Source organism: Heptranchias perlo, chromosome 18 (genome assembly GCF_035084215.1).
Source record: "Heptranchias perlo isolate sHepPer1 chromosome 18, sHepPer1.hap1, whole genome shotgun sequence".
NCBI lineage: Eukaryota > Metazoa > Chordata > Chondrichthyes > Hexanchiformes > Hexanchidae > Heptranchias > Heptranchias perlo.
In genome coordinates, this window is record NC_090342.1 from 41,816,111 (window position 1) to 41,842,206 (window position 26,096).

The window sequence follows — 26,096 nt, forward strand, 5'->3', positions numbered from 1 at the left end:
AAGCATCACAATTTTGACACCCCTTTCGGCGGTTTGAACCCCAGTCTCCCACGTGACAGGCGGGGACACAAACCATTATACTGAAGAGGCAGATAAGAAACAACAGACATATGAAATCAACCAACAGACAGGAAGAAAGAGAAACGGATGATTATAGCATCTGCATTTCATTTTGTCTCTATTGAGAGTTTGAAAACCATGATTGCTCATAGAGATTTATTTATGCAGCTGCATTTGGTAAAGGAAACTCAATTTATTTATTTTCTAGGAGTCAATCAAAAAAACACTTGTTGCACTGTCTCTGGGCAGAAACCTTGGAAATTTAATTCCAAATTCTTTCACTGGGGATGTGATGTCCCAAAATGCTTTACAGTCAGTAAATGAAAAGTAGTGACTGTTGTAATGTAGGAAACGTGGCAGCCAATTTGCGCACAGCAAGTTCCCATAAACAGCAAGAGATAAATGATCAGATAATCCATTTTGGTGTTGGTTGAGGGATAAATGTTGGCCAGGACATTGGGGGAGAACTCCCTTGCTCTTCTTCAAAATAGTGCCATGGAATCTTTTACATCCACCTGAGGGGGCAGACGGGGCCTTGGTTTAAGGTCTCATCTGAAAGACGGCATCTCCGACAGTGCAGCATTTCTTCAGCACTGCAGAGGGAGTTTCCATTATAAATGACACAGGAATTTATAACTGGAAAAGTTGACACAGGAAATGCACACAAAACATATTAGAAGTCTTGCACAGGACATACACTTACTACTTGCAAATACTTACTTCCTGTGTGATTCTTTATTAACTATGTTAAGTCAACATTTACAATGTAAACTTACTATATAAAGATTTCTATGGGAATTTTAGTTAAAAGTGTTAAGGGTTGCCTGTAATAATATTTGATGGCACTGTAGAGCCTTACCATGCTTCAAGTTGCGACTGAGACTCTACTTCTGAAGCCAATTTTTGTTTTGCTTCAACCTATAGATGGAAGAGCTTTGTTTCCCCCTGCAGACTTGAAAATAAGTTTACTTTCCCTTCTTCCCCATCCCCTTCTCCTCGTGACCCAAAGATTGCTTCTCCAATCTCTCTCTCTCACTCTCTTTCCTTTTCCCCCCAGGTTCTCCATGCTACTCCCTGATCATCTCCATTCCTCCTCGCGGTCTGCTTGAAAGCCACTGTCTCTGGCACCTCGTTGCTCTTACCCTGGTCGCCTTGTTTTTCAGCATCAGGCACTGCTCTTCAGCCTCGTCTCAACCCCACTCTCTGGCCTGTTCCCAGCTCATAACGCCAAATGAGATAAATGACTAGTTATTTAATCTGGTTTGATGGTGTTGGTCGAAGGAAGATGTTGACCAGGACACAGGGGAAAGTCCTCTACTCTTCAATAATGACATGCGATTTAAAAAAAAAATCCACCTGAACAGGCAGAAGGTTTGTAAAGAACAGAGAATTAAAAAGAATGGGGTGGAGAAAGAAAGGGGTCTGGAGGTACTGATACACAGATCTTTATAAACAGGATTGCAGGTGAAAAAAGTCATAAGGGAAAAATGGGATTGTGGGCTTTATACACATAGGGGCATTGAGTATAAAAGCAAGGAGGTGATATTTAATCTGTACAAGACATTAGTTAAACCACAGTTAGAGTCATGTGTGCAGCTTTGAATACCCTATTGTAGAAAGGATATTGGAGCCATAGAAACGGTGCAACATAGATCTATAGAGAATACTAGGATGAGAGGATATACGATGCGGTACTTGAAAAACTACAATGGTATTCACTACAGCAGCGGAGCTTATGGGCAGATCTAATACAAGGATTCAAAGTTTTAAAAGGGATTAAGAGAGTAAATAGTGAAAGATTATTTCCACTGGTCACTGAATAGGTAAGAAGGGAGGCTAAATTGAGGATTAATGCTAAAAGCATTAGAAAGGGGTTGATATGAAAAGTTACTAGAATATGGAATGCATTAGGCTATTGAACCCAAGTCAATCCTAGCATTTGAGGGGTCTTTTTGTGAGATCCAATACCAGGCAGTGAGGTGGACGTGCACAGCATTAGCTGCAGAGAGGAAGGTTCCAGTCTACACCAGGCTGAAGTATCCTGGAGGAGAAATCAGCCTCATGATTGCATGCCCATCTGTCAAACCTCCTCAAAGAAGAGCCTGGATTAAGCACTTGGTATTGAGTAAGTCTAATATGTGGCATTGGACTTGGGTGTCTAGAACATCAAGTCACAAGCTGCCCTGTTTAGGTCCTTTAACACTCTTTAGTCGAGAATCTCACTAGCCTGTACGTCTTGCATCAATGACTGATTAATCATCTCAATTCTACTGATTAGAGCCTAGAAATTACTGTTGCCAATATTAGCTGATAAATGCTCAATGAGTTTGTATGACATTGATCTGACTGCTATTTTAACAGAGATCTTAACCCATTTATTTTAAATGGATTAACTTCTCTGCTAAAATAGCAAAGAATGCTATAAAAGCGTGTTAAGTATTCACCCGCTAATATCGCCGACAATAATTTCTGGGTTTATGAAAGTGTTTTGGCCAACTCTTGATTCAGTAACATTAACAGAGAATGGATTTATAGTTATTGATTAAAAGCTGTAAACCAGAACATCCTACTAAAAAAAATCCAATCATGTAGCACATTCACTCGACATTTAGCAGCATATGGCAAAGCAGGTCAAACTTCGGTGTAAAAATATTAGAAGGAGCAAAATGACTACAAGACAACAATATAATCTTTGGGGTTAGAGGACAATAATAAACTCTTTCCACAGTTAATGACATCAGTTAACCTCTCAATTAAATGTCTTCATTCCCAGCCATTCATTATTCTGTTATGTACACTCCCAGAAAAACATTATTCTATTTAATGCCCTATTCACATTGCAATGGAAGTATTTTTGTTCTGCATTTTTAAAAATTTGTTCTTGGAATGCTAGCAAGGCAGCATTTATTGCCCATCTCTAGTTGCCTTGAGGGTATGTGGTGTCAACCAAATAGTATGGGACTGGAGTCAAGTCAGACCAAGTAAGAGAGGCAGGTTTCCTTCCCTGAAGAACATGAGTGAACCAGTTTGGTTTTCTGACAATCTGGCAACTTTCATGGTCATTTTTTCCTGGTACTCAACCCACATACAGTCAGATTTATTGAATTCAATTTCACAACTTGCCACATTGAGATTTGAATTCACAATCTCCAGGTTGCTAGTCCAGTACCAAAATATATGAACTAGAGAGTAACAACAACATCTGAACAGCTATGTATGTGCACAGTTGCTAAAAGGTTGCTCAAAAGATGCTCAACCTGCCCATAGCAAGGACAAAATGACAAACCCAACCAGCAAGAGGTATTTTCCTTAACTGCTGCCTGCGCTTTACCTCTTGAGAAAAAGAACAAAGTCACTTTGCAAGGCAGCACTGTAATATAAATAGGGTGCAAGTGCCATTGTCTTGTGTAAAAAGTGCTGGATGACAAAATGCATCTTAGAAGCACAGAGTTTCATATGCAACAACTTCTTTACCCATTACACCAATCTTGTGCATTATTTAGTGTGCCCTCTCAAAAGAAGCTTTCTTATCTTTTAATTAACACTTCCTATCAATTATGAAGTGTGCCTTTAAAAGTAAACTATTCAAAATTTAAATCACAAAGCAACTTTGTAGCTGTATTCATAAAGGTTTTATTTATTTCCAAACAAAGACAAATTTTAGCAGCCCAAAACAGAACAATGCCAGAAATCTGAAGCATTAAACCTATGGTCATCTGAAGACACTTTCACTTGTTAATAAATAGAATGAAAACGTTGCATTCCTTCTCATAACATAGCAGCAAACCTCCTGGTGATTAAGAGGGTAAAATAAACTTTCAATGTAAATTATGTACAGCTTTCCTTGTTAAAGAAATATTGGGGGCAATTTTTAAACTGCTGGCCACCTGTTACTCTCCTGAAAAACAGGTGGCCGGCAGTTGAAAACTGGGGGGGGAAAACACCTCGGCAACCCCATTAACGCCCAAGGCCCACCTGATGCAATTTGCTGGCAGGCCTATTAGCGGACGAGCAGTTCACCCACTTGATGCAGGTGTAAAGCTGCTTAAATATGCAAATTGGGGTCCTATGACAGTTGCAGAATTCCAATCACAAAATTTAGGTACAAACGGGTGGAGCATGAGCTGCGCATGCTGCGCCCAGTTTGTAGCAGGCGCTGAGCGGCCCAACCAGTGGTACTTAAAGGACAATAAGAGGGGGAACGGAGAGGGAGAAATCAGTCAAACAAACAACACATTCAAGATCATTTCATAAGCAGCATGTTTTAAAGCCAACAAGGGAGAAGTCAGTACTCTTTATAGACACGAGTAGTGAACGGATAGCGTACATACCAACCTTATGCATTTCATGTGAACAGTCAGCATGTTTGAAGCACCAAATGCAGTGCTGCTCCCGAGCTTCTCCCTCCTCAGCATAGTTATCAGCACCACTCACAATGCAAGAGTGTGAACACTGTGGGCAGGATTTCTTGCAAAATCAGGAATTCCTGCCTGCAGTGTGCAGTGGTGTTCACAACAGCGAGAGGTGGTGAGGGACTGGGAGAAATGCTGAGCAGGAGGAGGAGGATTTCAAATTGAGAACAGAGAGTAGCACATCACGTTTGCAGATGATTTTAAGTGAGGATATATACTGAGCTGTGAAGAAGAAAATGGCAAAAGCCAAAAGATAGATTATGCAAGTGGGCAAGGTAGTCCACAATGGCAAATGGGAATGCAATCTAAATGCAAAACATTGGGTGGGGTTGAAGATCCAAGGGATTTGGAAGTCTGGATACATTAAAAGTCTTTAAAAACTAGCCCACAGGTGAAAAAGCAACTAAAAAGGGTAATTGATGCTTATTTTCATCACAAAAGATATAGAATGTAAAAGCGAGGAAGTACTACTGCTTGTCAGACCTCATTTAGAATATTATGCTCAGTTTTGGAAAGATGGAAAGTATGTACTTGCCTTGGAGAAAGTCCAGTGACAACTCACCTGGGATTTATTAGAATGAGAAATGGGGCAAAGTTGGGTTATATTGACTAGAGATAAAAGCAGTTAAGGGGTAATCTGATTGAAGAGATTAAAATAATTAAGGGAATTGACAGCATAATTAAGGAACAAAAGTACGTAATTGTAAAATTCAAACTAAGCCGGTTAAGAGTGAATCCAGACGAAAATTCTTAAAAAGGGCTGCACAAATATGTAATGCACTTCCCTACATGTCTATTGATGTAGAATCAGTTGAAGTTTTTAAAAAGGGACATATATACTTACATCAGAAATAGGGGTGTTAAGGAGTATGCAGAAAGGAGGAGCAACCGAGCTGTCGTGGCTAATATATGGTGGAGCAAGCTCAATGAGCCAAATGGCCTAATCCTGTTCCTATGTTTCTCCATTGGCTGGACTTTAAAACCCAGCAGCTGGCACAGGGTGGTAGAAAACAAGTCTGCACCACAATTCCCAGCAAGGTGGGTTTCTGGTCCTGGCTACGTTTCCTGGCAAAGCAGATGTTCAATGCTTTCCCTGTGGGAGTGATGGAAAAATCGAAGGACAAGTCATCCTGTGATTACTTTCACAAGCCTCAAGGCTTCAAATCAGTCTGCAACATAAAAAAACCCTGTATGTTGTCAAAAGCTAAACATAGCCAAGAAAGCATGGAAATATTTCAGCTTTGGCGTTGTTTCACAAAATAATAAATAAAAAGGTCTGATAAGTGTTCTACAAGTATTTTTGCAGCTGAATTTACATTAAAACATACAATTAATCAACCACAAATAATCTAAAGGAAAGTAAAAATAAATGTTAATTAGCTCCCAGCCTGACATTCCCCTCTAATTTCTTAAGCTAACTGGATATTTGGTTGTACTTTTTAGCATTTATTAATTGTAATTATTTCTCAGTCAATTAGCATTACAATTGCTACATTTTCAGTCTGCTGACAATATCATGGTGAGCATCATATTTGCCTCTGTGCCAACAAGACAAGAAACCAACCGGGTTCAGGGTGGATAACAGCAACTCTAATGAAAGTTATCTCTAGAGGGGTGCAAACAACATATACCTTCATTTTAAAAAGTAAACAAGTCCATAGCTACATCAACAGCCTCAATCTGAATCCCCTGTCGGTCAGAGTATTACATGTTCCACAGTCTTCCTTGCTATGTACAACTAACTTTCATGATGTTTCCAGGCTCTGTTGCTCTGTGTCCCAATATTCCCTTAAAAAGGTGCTGTTAAATCTGATGCTTTTGTAGTTCAGATTGCTGATGACCAACAGCAGATTTGTAGACCTACATTATCATAGGCCCACATATTGTTTTGTACTCACTGTTACAAAATCTCACCTCTCCACACACTTCTCATTAGCACATGATAACATGGCATTATGCACATCAACAACATATTGTTTTTTATATTAAAAAAAATTCAAAGTTGCATGTTTAGAGTGTAGTGGGAAGTGGAGCTCAGGTCAGATCATTGTTGTCTCGACACGAGTTTTGCAACTTGGAAGCAAGAGCTGTAGTATCAAAAGGGGTTCCCTTATTGTTGAGTTCTGCAGTAGAATCTGAATTCCATATACAGGCTGCCCACGTTTTAATTATATATCATCCATTGCAGAATTTTTTTTTTAATTTAAAAAAAAATACATTTGATAAATACATTTATTTAAAATGTAATCCAAATTAAAATGATTATGGCTATACAGGTTATTTTTTTTTACAAAAATAGGGGGGGGGGATTTTTAGAAACTGTATAGCCTTAATTTAAAAACTAGTTAGATTCCAAGTAAAACACACATTTTTAAAAATTGTACCTGTTGCATACACAGAATAGTTGAGGATTCAGACCATGGTATACTTATGCATTCCTGAGGTATCCTGGAGAGCAAATCCCCAATCATAAGATAGAACACAATGACAAGGGAATTATCAGATCTTGCACATCACAAGAGACGAGTATTGGAATATTCACATGCACTGATAAAGCATTAATCCAACCTGGCAAAATTCTATTCTTCAGCCAGATAAATGTCTTCAGTGATGTCCAACAATAAAATATACAGCTGGTAATGCATGCCAGAAGAGTGCTAATAAAAAGAAGCATGGGGGTACATTCTGGAAAGGAATGCACTGCAAGGGAGACAATAAAAGATTGGTAGTTTGAATCTGTTAATATATTTGTCTGACTAATTTTTAAACCCTACTTTCAATGTTTCTTTTGTTTCTGTCAAAGACTTATTATAAGTGAGAGGAAGGGGGTACCTGCAACTTGGGCTTCGATGGCATCTAGGGTCTTGTGTGTGTGCACCAGAGGGCTGAAGAACTGCATTGGTAGAGAACTGCCCACCTTTTCACCCAAAGAACTGTGCACAGCACAGACGAAGGAGCAGAAAATACATTTTAAATGTGGAGGGAAAAAATAAATTGGTTATGAAATGTATTTATTATATGCAACAGAGAATTAATAAGGTAATAAATTCCTAAAAATTGTTTTACATTTTTCAGTAAAAGTCCTTCTTCCTTTCAGATGCATTATTAATATCCATCAGTCTTGTAATCATCATTTGCTGTCCATGATGCAAAGCAATAAAGCAAATCGCAGCAAAAACAGCAGGGATGGTTCATAAAAAAATCAACAGCAGTAACATATGAACTTCAGCAGTAAAACTGAAACAGCAACATTCTGCAACCAAATCAACAAAATAAAACCTTGTAACAAGCTCTCAAACAACTGTTATTCTGTGTAACTTAATAACTTGCATTTATTTACAGGAAAATCTCTTCCTTCTTCCCTTCGTCTCCCCTCTCCATGTCATCACATGAAATCCAAAAAATCCTCTTTAGTTGGAGGGGTGAGGGCACACCATTTCATATCTATTGCCACAGGAACCATCAATGCGCTTCAGCTGATCAAGAAGCATCTTGGAGCAGTGCAAAAAACCTCTGCAGGCAGTTAACTCTCTCGCCAGACTAACCAACTAAAACTGGTAAAGCTATCACTCATGGGTTAACTCCCACATGAAAGTGAATCAAGACTAGATGCCAAGTTAGGAATTCAAAGCTCTAACATCGTAACGAGGAGGCTGCTTATAAGTTTCTTCAAAGGTACTCAAAGATCACTGCCAATAAAAGAAATATGGGCGACATCATATTGACCTCTTTCTGTAATTCCACCTTAAAATACTAATCATTAATATTGATCAGTAATTCAATTTTGAAGCTGTATTTTGGCTTGTCCATTCAGTAAAATTGACTTCAGATCAAAGTCTGATTAGTAAATAACTGATTCAAATCTTTAAGTATTTCCTTGAAGAGGGAAAAAATTGCAGGGCTATGGGGAAACAGCAGAGGAATGGGACTAATTGGATAGCTCTTTCAAAGAGCTGACACAGACATGATGGGCCGAATGGCCACTTTCTGTGTTGTATGATTCCATGATTCTTGATTCAAGAGCTGTGGCTTGTTTACTAAAATGTGGGACTAATCCAGCTTTGGAACTAATGGGGAACTATCCTGCAAATTGTTATTTACTCACAAAAAAACAATGTATTGTGAATGCTGGTACAGGCCATTGCCATTGAATACAATGCTGGTACAGATAGGAATATAGGAACAATAGTAGACCATTCAGCCCCTCGAACCTGTTCCGCCATTCAAAGAGATCATGGATGATCTGTATCCTAACTCCATCCACCCGCCTTGGCTCCATGTCCCTTAATACCTTTGACTAGCAAAAATCTATCAATCTCAGATTTAAAATTACCACTCAGTGAAGAAGTGTTTCCTAACTTCTCTCCTGAATGACCTGACTCTGATTTTATGTCCCCTTGTCCTAGACTCCCTCACCAGCAGAAAACAATTTTAGCATTGACCTTTAAGAACATTTTTTAAACAACAGGTGAAAAACAATGAATGAACTTCAGCCAAGTTAGATAAACAAGCTTTAAACTGACTATTTTTCCCTAAGTGTGGTTTTTAATGAGATTGAGGGAGGTTTTTTTTAAAAAAAATATCAGTCTCTCAAAAATGCATTACTTGCCATTGAGAAGACCCCAATTTTTAAGGCTTGAAAAAGAATTCAATGCTAAAAAAGTTAGTCCCCTGAAGAGCACAACTTAAAAAAAATCAGAATAAAATGTTGGTGTGCAGAACCAAATTCTAAAATTCCAAACTTCAACTGGAAAATCTACAAGCTACAGAATATAATTAGTACAACAGTATCTATACTATTCACAATATACTTCAAAATGATATGAACAATTACTGTTGGGCAGGAACTCAATTTTAATGTTATTATTAGGCTTGCCCATTAAGTAAAATTGACTTCAGATGAAAGTCTGATAAGTAAATGACTGACTCAAATCTGAGCAAGTGCTATTTATGTTTTTGATTCACTATACCACTGAATTCACAATGGCAGCAAAATAAGGGCTACACCATTGATGAGCCTGTGCTGATAGTGGGGAAGGCTGAATTTATCAAACTTTGTCAGGCTAGCTGCTCCTCTAAACTTCAATAGACTCTCTGCACATGGAATATGGGCACAGGAAGCCTGGGCCACAGGGCTGTTGGCTGAGGAGTAAGGAGTCCAGTGAGGCAGTGGCTCTTAAAGAGTTCCTGCCTGCTCTTAAAATGATGGAGATCTTTTGTTCAGCAGAAGGTTGTGTGCTGGAAAGGAAGGTTATCGTGCAAGATTTATTACATAGAAATTGCTGCAGGAAGAGATGTGCAAACTCCCCATTCAATGACAAGGCCTAGGAGGGGTGCTGGTGCACGAGGTGGAGCAAGGGAGGATGACTCCCTTTGCAGCATTATTGCAAGATGCCTGAATTGAGGTTGTATAGTGAAAAGCAATCTTCCAGGTCGTAGAGACCTGGGAGCAAACAAAAAAAGAAGTCTTCAGATATCAGAAACAGCGCAGAGGTAAGTTTACCCATCTTTGGACACGTTATTAGCATTGGGGGCTATCATGCAAAATAGTGAGCTGAAGCTATCTCAGGGAGCTAGCTTGCAAAGTATGGAGAGAACCCTTCCTCTATCACTTCTCCTGCAGAAAAAACTATTGAGCACATTTTTTGTGGACCACACAAAGAGCTTGCACTGTGATGCATAACATGCTCAGAGCAAACATTGTCAACAGAAACTATATATGTGCTTCATTGTAATGGACTCACACAAAGAGAAATGTAGGATGCTTACCCTGGTGCCTCTCTAGATTTTCTAGTGTCTATGTTTTCAGGAGAAAGCTACTCATAACTATCGCAAGTGCAATCGTATCAGAGATGGACCTGTGAACCTCAAGTAGCGGTCACATTTTTGAGGAAAACGCAAGAAGTATTTTTGGGCTAAAGTCTGTGGAAGGAGTACGGGAGAAGAATTTGGAGGCAAAATGCCAACACACAGAAAGTTTCCTTTTTTTAGTCTTGTTGTTGCTTTTACTCAGTAAAATAAAGGCATACTGCGCACAACAAAATTATGGCACACTATATAGGCATCTTTCCTCTGTAAAAAGGACTCCCTCCTGGAAACCATTGTAACACATCCTCCTTTTCCTTCCTTATGGAATTTTCCTAAGATGAGGTGCTAGGACCTAGTGGCACCCAATTTGTGATCCCCTTTACAGCAGATCATATCAAATACTACACCTGGCACAAGCACCACCATAGATCTTAGGTCACTGGATATTGGTGTAATAGATTACTGGACTTTGATAGCAAGTCTCTTTGCATTTTGTTTATGAATTTTTCTTACTGACACCACCACTACATTTGTGTAAAGGGATGTCAGTCTCAGTGCACATTAAATTTTTCGGACCCACATGTTCAGGAGGACTAAGCAGCGTCCAACGGGTGCACCCCTGTTCTGAAAAGGAGCAACAGTGGCAGGAGGCTGTGAAAGTGAGACACCATAGCAAAAGACAGCAGCCTACTCGCTATTACCCCCAATGGTGGGATTGCATTTGGCATTTATTTTACACCGGATTTTTACATTCCAGCATAGGCTAATGAACTCCACAGGAAATTTCGGCTTAAGTTCCCATCGACAAGATTGGCACAAAAAACGGTGGAAATTTCAATGGAATTTCCGCAGAAGTGCGATTCAGGAAATTCGGAAACAGGTGCAATTCTTCCTGTTGCTAATGTTTGTGAAAAAGTCAGCTCGAGTACAAAATCAGAAATACCTTTGTGACAGAGTAAAGCTCCCTCTGCAGCCCTCTAGCCTTTATATTGACTTGTACTCATGCCGATTGTTCCACGAAAAAAACTAACAGAAATAAATAATTTCACCTCCTAAGTGTCTTAGTTGTGAAGAACTGTGAAATAGCGCTAGGATTTATTTTGTTGCAATGATAAGTGTTTTTGCTTTGTAATGGTGCATATCAATGCAGTTTGCATTATCACATCACATTTGGCAAACACAATAAAAATATTTTCCTAATGCTTTCTCCTACAAGCAGTAGCCTGGAAATTGTGTGCAATGTTATATGAATGCTTGACTATTTTAAATTCACTTGTGTTAAATTTTTCTCTCTGCTATTTTAATGGATGCATTAACCCATTTTAAATAAACAAGTGAATGCTCTACTAAACTTGTAGAGAAAGGAATTTGATACAAATGCGTTAAGCATTCACACTGTAATTTGTAGGCTAGTGCCCTTTAAAAAAACACATACATGTGTTGCCACTTCCTCTGGACAAATCAGAGATATATATTTTGGTGTTTGCAATTATTTCAGAAACCACTTCTAAATTGCTGCCACTGCTTTATTTCTACCTCTTAATTTAAGAGCAAGTGTTCACTCCAGCCTCTATGCAATCCAATTAACCAAGCCATTTGTGCATCTCCCAGCTTGTTTATTCCACATTCCTGCAATGTACATACAATAATTTTAGCTAACATTGCTATGAATTACACAATGCATATCAGAGCTCCAACATAGCCTATGCAGCTCGACTACAATCACATGCTTAGAACTCTGCCCCTGAAGGCGAATTTGTAATGCTACCTACTGGGTCAACTAGGTACTTTTAAAATGTGACTTCACACTGCAAAGGAATGCTATACTCTGTTCAGAGCCCAAGAGACTGCATGTTAGAGGTGCTCACACCTCCTGCATTGAGAATTCTTGAAAATCAGATCAGGGACCTGATTCCCGAGTTGCATTGCTCCTTTTGATGCACGTCAGAAATCACTGCAGCAGCCCTAAATTTTAGTACGATTCCAGTTTTATCCAGTTCTTATCCTGTTCGTGCCTATAAATTTAACTACTGTATTTAGTAGCTATGCCCTGTACATATCAAATACTTACATATAGTAAGTTTAGGATGCCATGCCAAAGCAGTTATTTGAAAACTTATAGTTGTTAAGCCTATTGGTCCTGTTCATACTAATTTAATTGTGAGATAAAACCAATACAGAACTATCCCCTATTGTAAATTGCACATCACTTAAAATTAGTATTAGAACCATTTGACCTGGGGAGTGCAGTGCCCATTTAATATTAGAAAACAAAAAAGATAAACTTCAACCACAATTCTGAAATAACTATCCCATAATTCATGATTCATCAGTGTTGCTATAAAAGTGGAAAATATGACAACCAATTAAAGCAGAATTTTAAGACTGTATTCATAACACAAAATAATCCTTTTTGTACATAACAGAAGTCAAGGATGAAAATCTGAAGGTTAGTAAAGTTTCTGATAGATTTTCAATGACAAGAACTTATGAACAGGATATGTTGAAAGATGATAGATTGGTTTATCAAAATCCCAGGCAGGTAGAACTAGCTTATGTTCTAAAGAAAGCCCAAGAAAGCAAAAATCATTCTCAAAGTCCCTTAATGATCTAATCAAGTACAGCAATTGTTGTCAGAGCTGATATTAACATTCAAAATCTGGGGCATTTGTCCAGGAACAGACCCCTGTTTCAAATTTTTATTAATACCTCAGATCTAGAACCGTAATACAAACTGACCAGGTTCAAAGACAATACCAAACTGTTTTGCGGGGAGGGGAGCTTAATCTGAAGATGCAGCCAGGGAGCTACAAAATGAGTTTGATAAAATACATGAGTGAGTTGAACAATGGTAGTATTCCATATAGGGATAAAGAACAGTTCATATGCACACTCCATGAATGTCAAAATGGCGAAGGGTTAAATTAAAAGTGATCATGGGGTATTTGTAGACCTGCTGCTTAACTAGGTTGAAATTGTGTGCCTTTTTTATGCAGCCCCGCTGTAAGTTTTGCAGGAAACTTCGGCTTGTCCCTTACAAGGCCAGTGATAAGGGAGTGGAGCTAGGGGCAGCAGGGCCAGGAACTCCCAGGCTAAGAGTTTCCTCAACCTCCTCAGTGAGAAGCCTGGAGGCTGGAATGTCCAGTGAGATGAAGCATACCGGCCTCTAGGTCAGAAAAATGGCCTGAACCACTGAAGAAAGACAAGGAATTTTTCTATCGTCCCCCTTGCGCAGGAGCAATGGGGAGGATCTGTATGGGGTGGGGGTGGGATGGGGTGGGGGTGGGATGGGCTCCCCTCCCCCATGGAGACCTGGCACTGAAGTTTCCAGCAGTACTGTCCAAGCAGAGATGCACCAATGGTGGCATGGGTACCCACTGGTCCCATGTAAATTAAATATCACATTGACACTGCAAAATCAGAGGGAGTAAGTGCCGGAGGCCATTGCCAGCTTCAATCCTGGTGTAACTGTCAGGAATGCTGCCCACATAATTTTAGGGCCAACATATCCAATCATGTCCTGGCCAACTTTTATCCCTCAACCAACACCACTAACGCAGATTATCTAGTCACTTATCTCATTGTTGTTTATGGGACCTTGCAGTGTACAAATTGGCTGTCGCGTTGCCCACATTACAATAGTGACTACAATTCAAAAGTACTTCAGTGACTGAAGCACTTTGGGACGTCCTGAGGTCATCAAAGGCACTATATAGTTGCAAGTTAGTTATTTTCTTCTCATGCTATTTGACCAGATATAAACAAAGATGATCAAATCCTCATGTCACTCCTATTGAAAGTTACATGTGAACTCTGCTCCTCAGCAATCTGTTCTAATCCCTCTTCTTCGCCTCCTCCTCCTCCTCCTCCTCTAGATGTGACAGAACATGAAAGAAACAGAGAAGGACAATAGAGAAACAGCCACCTCTACTTGCAGCCCTGCCAGAATTGCATTGGATGTGCATTCACTCACACTCTCCCTGTCCAGCAATAGCCCATCGTCATCAACCCAAACAGCATTAGGGAATGAGCAAGACTAGAATGCATAAGGTGACAAACAGAGCAGGAGAAGCTGGGGGTGAAAGATGAAGAAGGCAGCATTGCTGATCAGAGGGTCAGGGGAATTAGCCTCGGCTGAACAAGCTAGGGAACCAAATCACACAGGTCCTGCTTTTAAAAGAAAGATGCTTACAGAGCATCAAACATACGTTCAGGACAGTCTCCAGCTGCATGCGAGTCAACAACCCACACCTGCAGCCTCATATTGGATAGCTTTGCAGCACTGCAGTCCACCCTGGAACATGTGGTAGCTCCACAATGATCAGCAGAGGATGCTCGAAGGACAATGTTAGTTTCTGCAATGGATGCTCAGACTGCTGCCATAATAGCCTTGGCACCAGAGTGGAGAGGGTCACATCAAAATAGCTGCAACAACCTTGGTGACTGTTTACAGACAACCTTCTTTCAGTGCTTGACTGATCTAATTGGTGGGAAAGCAGACCTAGAGATACCAGTTTCCATGCAGAGCCAAAGCCCGCCCAGTACTAGTTGCATGGCAGGAATACATTCACGTGATGCTGCTGTCTCAGGATAGCAGCATGTATGTGGCCTTCCACCCTCAAATGCCAGCACATGTAGCAGAAAGGAGACAGGACCAGCCTGCCCTTGCAGCAACACAAGAGAAGCAGCCTTCAGTGTGCTCATCTCAAGACTTAGCTGCCATGAAATGAGGACTACCTCAGACCCAAGAGGCTCCTATGAGAATCAGCGGCCAGCTACCTCACAGATTCTTACCACTCAGGTAGCATCTAGGAAAGACACAAGTCTAGGCTTAAGAAGTCACACATCACACACTTGCACCAACAGGAAGCCCAAAGGAAAAAGCCACTCGGCACACATACTAAGGGTTTTGATTAAAATTATGGTTCAACTAACATTGATGTGCATGCAGATGTTGTTTTTGGTAAGGTTTGGATGTGGTGTTGATGAGTTGACATAAACAGGAGCCATGTAAAGTGATGTGCACAGAGAAGTGTCTGTAGATGAGACAAGGTATACAAAGGACACTTCATTCAATGGGCAGATGTGATAGTAAAGACAACATCCCCCATATCAGTTTCTTTATGGTTCCTTTCATAAGTTTCTTGGGTCCTTTAAACCTACTTCCATCTTTCACCAGCCCCCAGCAATGCTGGGCACCCATTTTATATGGGCATGATTTATATCCAACAATAATGAGGCAGTACTGACAGGCAATGGAGTGCACAACATCAACACATCACTTAAATATGCCTGGCAACTTTTTTGGCTGGAATCCAGTGCAACGGGTTGAAATAATGTCTGAAAATCAAACAGTATGAAGAGAGAAATGCAAACGTAACTATCTTTGTTTGAAAAACTGAGAATCAATGTAGTTGAGTATTTTCTGCTAACATGTAGGCAGTGCCAATGGTTTATAAAGCCTCGAGATATTTGAAGCAATGGAGCACCCTGAAAAATAGATTGCATAGAAAGAGGAATGGATTGTTAATCTGTTTAATACAAAGCATTAATAGGAGAACCACTTTGTCAAGAGCTCAACAAAGACCTGGAGGAATGACAAATACTGAAAGTTGCAGATAACATTTTTTTTCCAGACTGTCAAGGACCTGACACCTCCTTGTGCACTTCCCACTCTTCTACAAATAAACACACTAAGATCAGCAACCATAACATTCAATGAAAGATTATGGCTTCCAGTTGTTGAAATAGTCAAATCAAGATCTGTCTGTGATGTGTTGTACTTCTCCAATAACAATAATGCATGCCTTCTTCGTTTTTACAATTGACCTAACAGGCTACACAATTTTGAAAGCTTTACTTGCCCATCAAAGGCTCAGACTACCAGTGGTAATGGTTGTGCTCTTCCTCATGAGACAAGTCAGTTTGGTCTAGCCTTTGTGCCAGAAATCAAAAAAAAAAGTTAAGAATAATGTTGTTTTACACCGGGTATCGATATTGTAAGCACTGATAGCTATCAAATCTCAGGATGCTTCAAGTTGATAGCATAAGATCGCCAGATTTTCTTACATAGAATTTTATAACACAGAGGCAATCCTTTCGGCCAACTGATCTATGCCAGTGTTTATGCTCCACACGAGCCTCCTTCCACCCTACTTCATCTAACCCGATCAACATATCCTTCTATTCCTTTCTCCCTCATGTACTTATCTAGTACCCCTTAAAAATATCTATGCTATTCATCTCAACCACTCCATGTGGTAGTGAATTCCACATTCTCACCATTCTCTGAGTAAAGAAGTTTCTCCTGACTTCTTTCTTGGATTTATTAGTGACTAACTTACAATTATGGCCCCTAGTTTTGGATACCCCTACAAGTGGAAAAATCTTCTCTACATCAATCCTATCAAACCCCTTCATTATTTTCAAGAAGTTGGTTTATGTAAAAATAAAGCCCTGAAGGGAAATGCTGCCCCTTCTCCTGAAACCAGGAAGGATCATTAGTTGTTTGGTTAGCTGCTTGTAAATCCCCCACTCCTCCCTTGGAAAAAGCCAGATCATCAAGATTATGCTCCATCTCCTCAGGTACTGTCCCCCTCCTTTACAAAACTGCTAGCATCAGCCATAAAAACAAAACCCTCGACCTCTGTCTTTGCAAACTACCAGCCCATCTCCAACCTCCCTTTCTTCTCCAAAGTCCTTGAACATGTAGTCGCCTCCCAAATTTGTGCCCATCTTTCCCACAACTCCCCTTTTCAGTCTCTCTAATTAGGTTTCCGCCCCTGCCACTGCCCTAACCAAAGTGACAAATGACATCCTCTGTGACCATGGTACATTATGACTCCTCTTCAGCTTTTAACATGGTCGATCGCATCATCATCCCCAAACGCCTCTCCTCTGCTGTCCAGTTGGGTGGACTTCCCTTGCTTGGTTCCATTCTTAGCTAGACCCATCGGCAAGGGTGCAGAAATGTAAAAAACATCTTTTTTTTACTTCTATAAACAAGAAGAAAGAGCAATCAAACTGGAAAAGAAAAATTGTGAGTAAGGAAATTCACCTACAGAGAAGAAGCACAACTGTACAAAAAGAAATCTGTGCACCAATCATTGGGGAGGGATTTGCAGTTTATAGCATTGCTAAAGGTCCCTCACTCCACCATCTTTACACCACTATCCTCCTGCTCTTCAGAACTCTCCCAAAATCATTTGGCTTTAGCCTTGCTACTTCTTTCTTCCTTCAAAATACTCTTTAAAAACATATCTTGTTGGCATTTCTTTCAGTTCTGCAATTCAGCATCCTTTTCAGCCTCTTGTAAAACACTCTGAAATGTTCTTCTGATAATTTATGAGGAGCTGCAGACAGAACAAAAAGTTCCAGAAATATATTTGCATGTGTATATAAAGAGAAAATTGGATTTTAAATCCAATTTGTAGACACATTTTAACGTTTAAGGAAAATCAGGTTAGAAAAAGAAGTTATTTTGCAATTTTGAGGTCTCCTGATGCCATTTCCCAATTGAGACTGGAGATGGGTAACCTATTTCCTGACCTTTGCCAATGCCTCCCTCAGACCAGGAAGGCTTCCAAGAACGTCATGAGTTGAGATCCACAAATATTCATTCTCCTGCCCCCACCAGGTACATATCTCATTTCCTCTGTATCTTCCCCAAATAGCCTAACTATGATCAAGAATTCTGCATTGGGGGGCGGGGGGGAGGCTTGTTTTTGAGAACTCCAAAACAGTATTTTTTATTTTGTGACAGATTCTGAAAAGATGCAGTCGACACAAAAACCTATACTTTTTGTGCATTAAGGAAGAGGCTGTAAAATATATTTTACAAGTCCATACTTTAGTTACAGTATCAAAATCGTTGGACAGAAGTAACTTTTGAACATATGGGAGAGAGCGCGAGATTCGCACTATTCTCAGTGAAATAAAATAGTTCATTCCCTATCACCTCGAGGGTTAGGAGGATTCACTTGTATAATCGGAATAGAAAAACGTTCAGGAGGGGAAGGCAATTACCTAAACCAGCAGATGCCAGTCTCCAGCTTACCTTCACATTGTTTTCCGTCTCCTTTATAACCAGGTTTGCAGATGCATTTGTAGGATTTAGGCGTATTTTGACAGATTGCATCGATGTGACAGTCGTCTGTCCCTACGGCACACTCGTCTACATCTAGAACCAGATACGAAACATACAGCGTCAAAATTCCACTAAGCAATACAGAAACGTGACAAGAGCAAAATTCATTAAGAGAACATGTTACATTTTCCACGTACATGATACGAGAGGGGAAAAAATGATGGGACAAAAAGAAAGCCGTCGATCTTGGTTCCTAAGTAAAGGGCACAAATTGTTCCTCTGCGTTACTGACTTTACATCTATCTTTCTACAGCACTCCAAAAGTAATTTGAATCCTGGAAAAAGTGCAAGCATCCTGCACGGTTCAGATAGTGACATTTGGGTGCTTACACTATTACTTGGTGACTTAATTAATTTCAATTGAATGCAGAAACTGACTGACTACCGCTATCCAACATCTGAAACATTTAAAAGCATTTTTTTTTAAAACAGAACTTTAATGCTTACAAAAGAGCCCAGCTTTTGGCTGTTTAATATATTCCTATTACATAAATTAGAACCTCAACCAAATATCTTTTTAAAAAAATAAACACAACCCCGTTCTGACTCATACGTATTAATATAGATTTTTAAATTTATACAGTGGTTTACCATAGCTTCGTCACTTGTTGGCATCACATTATGAATCAACAATAATTGGATTCAATACACGTGTATATAATTAGGTAGAGATTGGCATAAAAATCCATACAGAACTAAGCTTGCAGTCAATAATACAGCATGTGTTTATTTTAATAAAACTGGGGCAATACGGATCAGTAACTATCAGGCACGAGTGCCCCTGCAGATCAAAAAAATAACAATGTGTAAACTGCCCTACACTTCAGTAAATGCTACTGAAACATTTAAGAGTTTAAGACAAAAAAGCTACATAAATACAACTAAAATAACTGACAAGGAAGGTTATCCATATATCAACGATTTTTATTTAGCCATTGGATTCCCAAATACAGGGGCTCGTCCTTGAACTATTACTAATAACAGTCGTGTGTACAAACTATGATATGTTCTGGATTGCACAAGTTCAGTCAAAAATTGGGGGAAAAAAGCAGCTTATTTTCGTAAAAGCGCCGCGGAGTGTTATTTCCCCGTTTCTGGTCGAGTGGTATTCCCATAGGGCCAATATTACAAACGAATGGGCGGAACAAATGTGCAGCTTGTGAGTGATCAGTGTGACAGTGCGCTGTTATTCTATGGTTGCTGGAGGCCAAACACTGAAGGGGCCACAACAAAAAATGCCGAACTACACAGCAAATATACACATCTCCTTCCAGTATGAAAGCTCCCTGGGGGCTTTATATATATATTTTTAAAAATCGGAGAAAATTCGTGTTTCTACGAAACTAGCTTCTTCAGTGGCCAAGTCTATTTAAATGTATTACACCTTGAACTTTATAAGGAAGACAGGGTAATTAAGAGGCAATGTTGCGTTAAATAATGATTATTGTTTAAATCCGTCTTATAATTGTAAAGGACAGCTTTTGCTTTATCTCTCACTGGTAAATGAACCCAAATCCCCACGAATTGTATAATAATATTGATCATAATTCATGTACGGGCTCAAAACACATTAAGTTCGATCAACTCCGCGTTATGAACTCCCTTTTAACTGTTACGGCAATTATTTTAGTATTCCCACACAATTTTAAGATTTTTTTTGCAACAGCAATCGTTACTGTCAAATATAAAGCTATAATTTGATGTGTGTGGTTATAAACAACGATTATGTATTCCACTCCAATAATTGTGTTTTTTTTATATATATATATACATATCTCGAGAGAGAGAGACGACAAAAGTTTCTTTCTATAAGCATATAAAAAGAAAATCCGCGCTAGTCATTTTGACTTGGATGTAAAGTGCTATCTACAAGGCGATCTTGATATTTTTGTGTTACATCCGATTTTACAGTCAAAATAAAGCGTGTATTGAAACTAACTTTGTAAGCATTTCAATTGAAAATGGTCGACTCTTGTTTTGAAAGCTGTTTTTGTTTAAAAATATATAAGGTGTAGAGATCTTATAATCTGATTTGAATGATCAGTCTACGGAGCTCTGTCACATCATTATAGCCTCAGCCTTCAGGTGCCCAGGGCTATTGATTGATAGATTGCTGTCAATAAGGCGGCTGCATTTGCTGGGATTTGACTAGTAATCGATTTATTCATGGCATAATGATCCATCTGCGTCTGGGACTGCCATTGTCGTTAGTTCATCGGTGAATCAGTCCACTAAGAGTAAATACGAGAAAAAAGGGGCAGACAACACAGACAGTGTACCAATAAACTACCTCCTTTTAGGTGCCGCCGTGTTTATCATTGCGTCTCAATATTCCGTTGTAATGCATGTGTTAAGATAAGATATCCTCCATCTGTCTGAAGGGTTCATTGATATGGGATTTAATAGACTGCAATGGTCCATTACATGACAATAATGGCAGCTTAATGAGCGTTAAAACGTTACGCGAGTCTTGAACGAGTACGACCTCATTTATTCAGAGACAATTATTCAACTCCCCCTCTCCCTTACGGAAGCAACCGCTTTCTTAAAAATAAATCAATTGAATTCGCCGGCTTAGTCAAGTCTAAACGTGGTTTCAGCGAAATGAACTCTACAATCCGAGAGTGCGCTCCAGCGGGAGATGTAAGCAGTCAAGCAGAAAAGAAAAAGTGCCTGGTCATATTTTGACTCATTATCAAGTGCCTCTCTCATATGGTTTCTCCGGACTTGACAGCTGGGTTCCTTGGCACCGCCGCCCGCCCTCAGAATTAAACTGCAAATGAGCCCAAAGGGGGCTTTTCATCAGGGCTTGAGGGGGTCACTCCTTGGTGTGTTAAGTAAGAAGTCTTCCCTTTCTCTTCAGTGAATGTTTGCCCTGGTACAACACGCAGAATGCGCTAGAACTCGGTGCCCAGATTAACTAAGGCAACTTTTCGCAAGGTTAAAATATATATTCATGGCCGAACACAGATGGCAGATCTCAGGAGTATAATACGACAGAACTTATTTGCAAAGAATAAATAATTCTGCTATACTTCATTCGTGTCTGTCATATTCTAGGAAATGATGTGAATTTAAAATAAAATTGCTGGACTATAACTTGGTGTTGTAAAATTGTTTACAATATTCTAGGAAAAGCATTAAAAAAATGCAGCCAACCCTTCTGTCCGAGTTTTCAGAATGACGATAATGCGCAAAAGTTAAACACAATGCTCAAAGCTCTTACAAACTTTAATAAATCTCTAGATAGTTGGTCTCCAAAGATGCTGAATTAGTTTACAAAAAATCTGTTTTACTAATATCAATGACGTTGAAACTGTTTAAAAACTTGAAAGCAGTCCCAGATTACCATTAAAATGCAAAACAGTCACAATTAAAAGAACTGAAAGAAAATGCTCACTCCTTTGTTCCGTTTCACCCCAGGTACTGTATTTTGCTCCTTGACTAGCAATAAAGTAATGCGCTGCTGGTGTTAATGACTTCTGAAAGTTAAAAATATTTTCTTGCAAAAAGGGTTAGGTGCAGATTTGAACATGTTGATTAGGCGCAACTGAAGACTAGTAAAAGTCCACTAAAAGCCCACGATATAAAGAAAGATTCCAAACCTGGATTCGTTGGCAACAACTTCATATTTCCCTAATTTCTAACAACTGACAAGTACTCACTCGCCCTCCTCACTAAAAACAGGATGAAATTCCCCCTTTTACAATTTGCAAAAAAAAAAATTACAGTAAGAAGGTTCAAATTTCGGAACTCTTACCTACAAGCCCACTAGTTCCCAAGGACCGACAAGTATTTAACAGGACGAAAAACAAACAAAAGTGCCATGAAAAACAAACAGTCCCCATAATGATATGATTCGATCCTTGGTGTTTCTTTGATAAGACGCGTTTGGACTGAGAAATTGACGAGCTGACAGCCTCATTTTCATGCGAGAACGTCAGGGCACCGGCGCGGGCACGCGCGAGCTGGACGTTCCCGCCGCCCCGGCACCCGCGCCGGCGAGTACGCGCCCGCACCGCCGCCCGTCCAATGACGGCGCTGGTAATTGAACGCGAGCGCTCCTGGCACTGGGCGGCGCGCGCGCGGGGGGGGGGGGGTGTGGTAGAGAAGGAGAAGTCGTCACGCGCGGGGAGAGCGAGCTCCTGTTTCTCAATGGTGAGGAGAGGGCGCGCGGGACGAGAGCTGCTCGGAAACTAAGGCGCGAGGGCACCGACAAAAGCGTCAGTGCCGGGACAACGTTCGATAATAGAACGGTACCCCACACACAGACACGCGCAAGGTCCGGGCCGCTCATTGATGACAGCTGGCGCGAGCTCTATCTCCTTTCCCCCGCGGCCTGCGCGTGCCCGGGAGGTAAAGGTTCGGTTGCAATGGGAACTCATCTGCAAAAGCACGAGCTTTGTCTCTATAGGGCTGGCTGAGATCGCGGGGAGGAGGAGGAGGGGTATCGGAAGAGGAGGCTTGATTAGCAGCTGCAGCACACTTGCAAAGGCGCGAGTTCTGTTATGAATGGTGAGTTTAGCTCCATTCTCATCACTGAGAGCAGAACTAGAGGGAGCTTGTCTGCTTATCCCGCAGAGTAGTGGGATATTATAACTTGCCACTACCTCTGTGCATGTCTTTTTCTTTGCACCGGTGCAATTTCTTAATGCTTCTAAAAGCCGGCTTGTTCCCTTGCCCACTGTTTTAACGACGAAGGCTCATTTGCGTAGGATCTCCTCCCCGTTATCTTGGCGACTGCTGGGATTTTACAATCCGTTGTTGAGGAATTTCAGAGCTGAGCCAATTCGAGTCGACAAGCGTCAGTGTCCAGCTCCTATCTCCTTGACAACCAAAGGGGAAGTCGTGTGATTTTACCCCAGAGGTCAGAACAAAGGGATTTGGTTTAACTTAGAACAAATATAATAATATAGTTTTTATATTCACATAAGTAGTTACGTAGATGCATTTAATCTTTTTGGATGGACGGGGTAAGCTGTGCTATTGTCGATCTTGTACAATGCCACGTTAGTTACTAATTCAATGATAGGAGTTTCACTGATGGTTTAGAGTTAAGTATCCAATATTTTGCGTCAATGAGAGTAGATCAATAATGGCAAGAGATGCAAACGTATTATCAAAGTTACTGATTTATTTTCCGCCTTGAGTTCCTTTTTGCCGCGGGGGGAAGGGAGATATTAGAAAATCAGGAAGGAGATGAAAGCTACTTATTTTCCCCGAGGTAATAATTAGATCAATGTTCTTGGCAAAGAGTTAGTCATTAATTATGTGTGCACTACGTGGACATAATTAACCATTGATTAGTTTCGCGTCACTAACATTTGGATGTTACCTTGTGAACACAATCTGATAAGTTCACTGTGCTTTCTGAATTCGTTAACTAAACAGATCTTGTACCAATAACTAGAATAATCCTTTGGAAATTTACAAGATTTACCAATTTTCCCAAATTCAAACTTCATCTCAAATCTGGATGGTATTGAGCAATTTTTACGATTTCGTTAGAAACAAAACAAAAAAATTGCCCCGTTGTTGTGAGGCCCATTAATTTTCCAAAGGGAGATCATGTTCGTTTTGTTAAGGTCCCGTTTATCTCAAGTAGTGAAGGTTGCTGATTTCTGTTCCATTTTATGTTACCGGCACTTTACCTCAAATGTTAGTAAAGAGGTGAATTGGAAAACTATTTAGATCGGAGGCTTTTTAGACTACCTGTATCTAATAAACAGTTTGCATTTATATAGGGTCTTCTAACGGAGACAATTGTCCCGAAGTGCTTCAGAGGCTAGTCAGTCAAAAAATGCTGGCCAAGCCAAAGGAGATGTTAGATGGGGTGACCAAAAGCTTGTCCAAAGAGGTGGATTTTAAGAAGGGTCTTAAAGGAGAAGAAGGTGGAGAGGGAATTCCAGAACGTTTGGCCTAGGTGGCTGTGGCCAATAGTGGGGTGAAGGGATGCACAAGAGGCCAGAGTCCCAACGGAGAGTTCTGGGGCGTTGGGGTTATAGGACTGAAGGAGGAGAAAGGGAGAGGCCAGGCCTTCAAGCAAACACGAGAATTTTAACTTGGATGCTTTGGGGAACCAGAAGCCAGCAAAGACGGGAGTGATATAAGCAGTATTTGATGCAGGATAGAATACAGGCAGAAGAGTTTGGGATGAGCTGACGTTTACAGTGTGAAAGATGGGAGGCCAGCCAGAAGAGTATTGGAATTGTTTCGTCTGGAGGTGACGAAGGCATAGCTGAGAGTTTCAGCAGCAGATGGGCTGAGGCAGGCAATGTTAATGGAGGTGGAAGTAGGTGGTCTTTGTGATGGAGAGATTATGGGATTAGAAACTCAATTTGGGATTGAATAGCATACGGAGGTTGAGAAAAATCTGGTTCAACCTGAGATGGTGGCCAGAAAGGGCATGGAATCAGTGGCGAGGGTATGGAGTTTGTGTCGGGGGCCACAGGTGCTGGTTTTGGTCTACCCAATGGTTAACTGGAGGGAATCGCAACTTATCCAAAATTGAATGTTGAGCAAAGCAGTCTGACAACACAAGTGTAGAGATGGACAAGTGGAAGTGACCCCAATGTCTTTGGATGATGTCACCCTGGGGCAGCGTGTAAATGGGGAAGAGGAAGGGAGCAAGAATAGATCCTTGGTGTGGTGGGGGTAGAGAAGAGAAGCCAGTGCTCCAGTTGCTCTGACTACTGTTGGATAGGTAACAGTGCAACCAAGCTAGATCAGACCCACTGAACGGGACAATAGAGTAGAGGCATTGTAGGAAGATGGTGTGGTCCACCATGTCAAAGGCAAATGGTGTAACTGTCTGAAATAATGAAGACATTTAATTACTAAATGAAAATAACAAAAAAATCTACTTGCAGCCGTGTGCTTTTTTTCATGACAAATTACTGACGATACAAGTTTATACTAATGTTCTTGGTATGAAAGGGAGCTCTGTGCCTACTTTTTTTTAAAAAGTAGTTGACCGTGTTCCTGTTCATCTCATGCTGAATGCAATTGTTCTCCTGGCCAATTAACGAGTTCATTGGAAAGTAAAATCGCAAATGTAAATATTGTCCTATTCTTTGTAATTAAAGAGTCATTATCCATTTAACTGAGGCAGTTTCCACATGCAGGTGGAACTGTAGTATGTTTATTTTGCTAAAATTGAAAATTGCATCAGGACATTTGTTTCAGTTCAAGCCCTTGCAGAGATCAGAGCGAGCCGCCGCTTCAGTTTATTTTAACAAGTCTTGCAGGTTTCCCTCGGAGCGTGTCAAGCATTGGAGAAAAAACTTCTGGTGCTATAATTGCATCCATATACACAAAACATCCTTTGCTTCCGCAATACCTTTCACCATTCAATCAGACTTAATTTGCTCTCCCTTTGCACACATACTTATGCTTTCATTAAAGTTATGTTAAAAAGGGACATTTCTAAGTTTTACTTTGTCATCTTGTGAATTGTATCAATGAAGAGAAATAACATTCTATATTTAAGCAAATTTAGTCTCTTATAGGGTTGAACCTTCGCGCTTTTTGAATAATGTAATTTATCTGTACATAATTTTATTTGGTCCTAAAGTCTTTGAAAAGCTTCATTCCTCAATATACTTTATTAAACCACACTACGAGAATCGAAACACTACATAGCAACGGGCGTAAAAGTAATAATAACGTAT

At 40.2% G+C, this 26,096-nt stretch overlaps 1 protein-coding gene across 3 annotated transcripts in view; it reads right to left on the minus strand.

The window, feature by feature from the left end:
- scube1 (signal peptide, CUB domain, EGF-like 1) overlaps positions 1-22,364 on the minus strand; it is a 288,050-nt gene extending 265,686 nt beyond the window's left edge. For 2 of the 3 annotated variants that reach the window (XM_067999791.1, XM_067999793.1), the window contains exons 1-2: positions 22,187-22,363; positions 18,337-18,459 (exon numbers count right to left, since the gene is read on the minus strand). In XM_067999791.1, coding sequence (XP_067855892.1) covers positions 18,337-18,459; positions 22,187-22,274 — 211 coding nt within the window. In that variant the 5' untranslated portion in view covers positions 22,275-22,363. Of the gene's footprint in view, positions 1-18,336; positions 18,460-22,186 lie in introns of all 3 variants that reach the window. The other variant, XM_067999790.1, reaches the window with a different exon arrangement.
- Between the last annotated feature and the right edge of the window lie 3,732 nt (positions 22,365-26,096).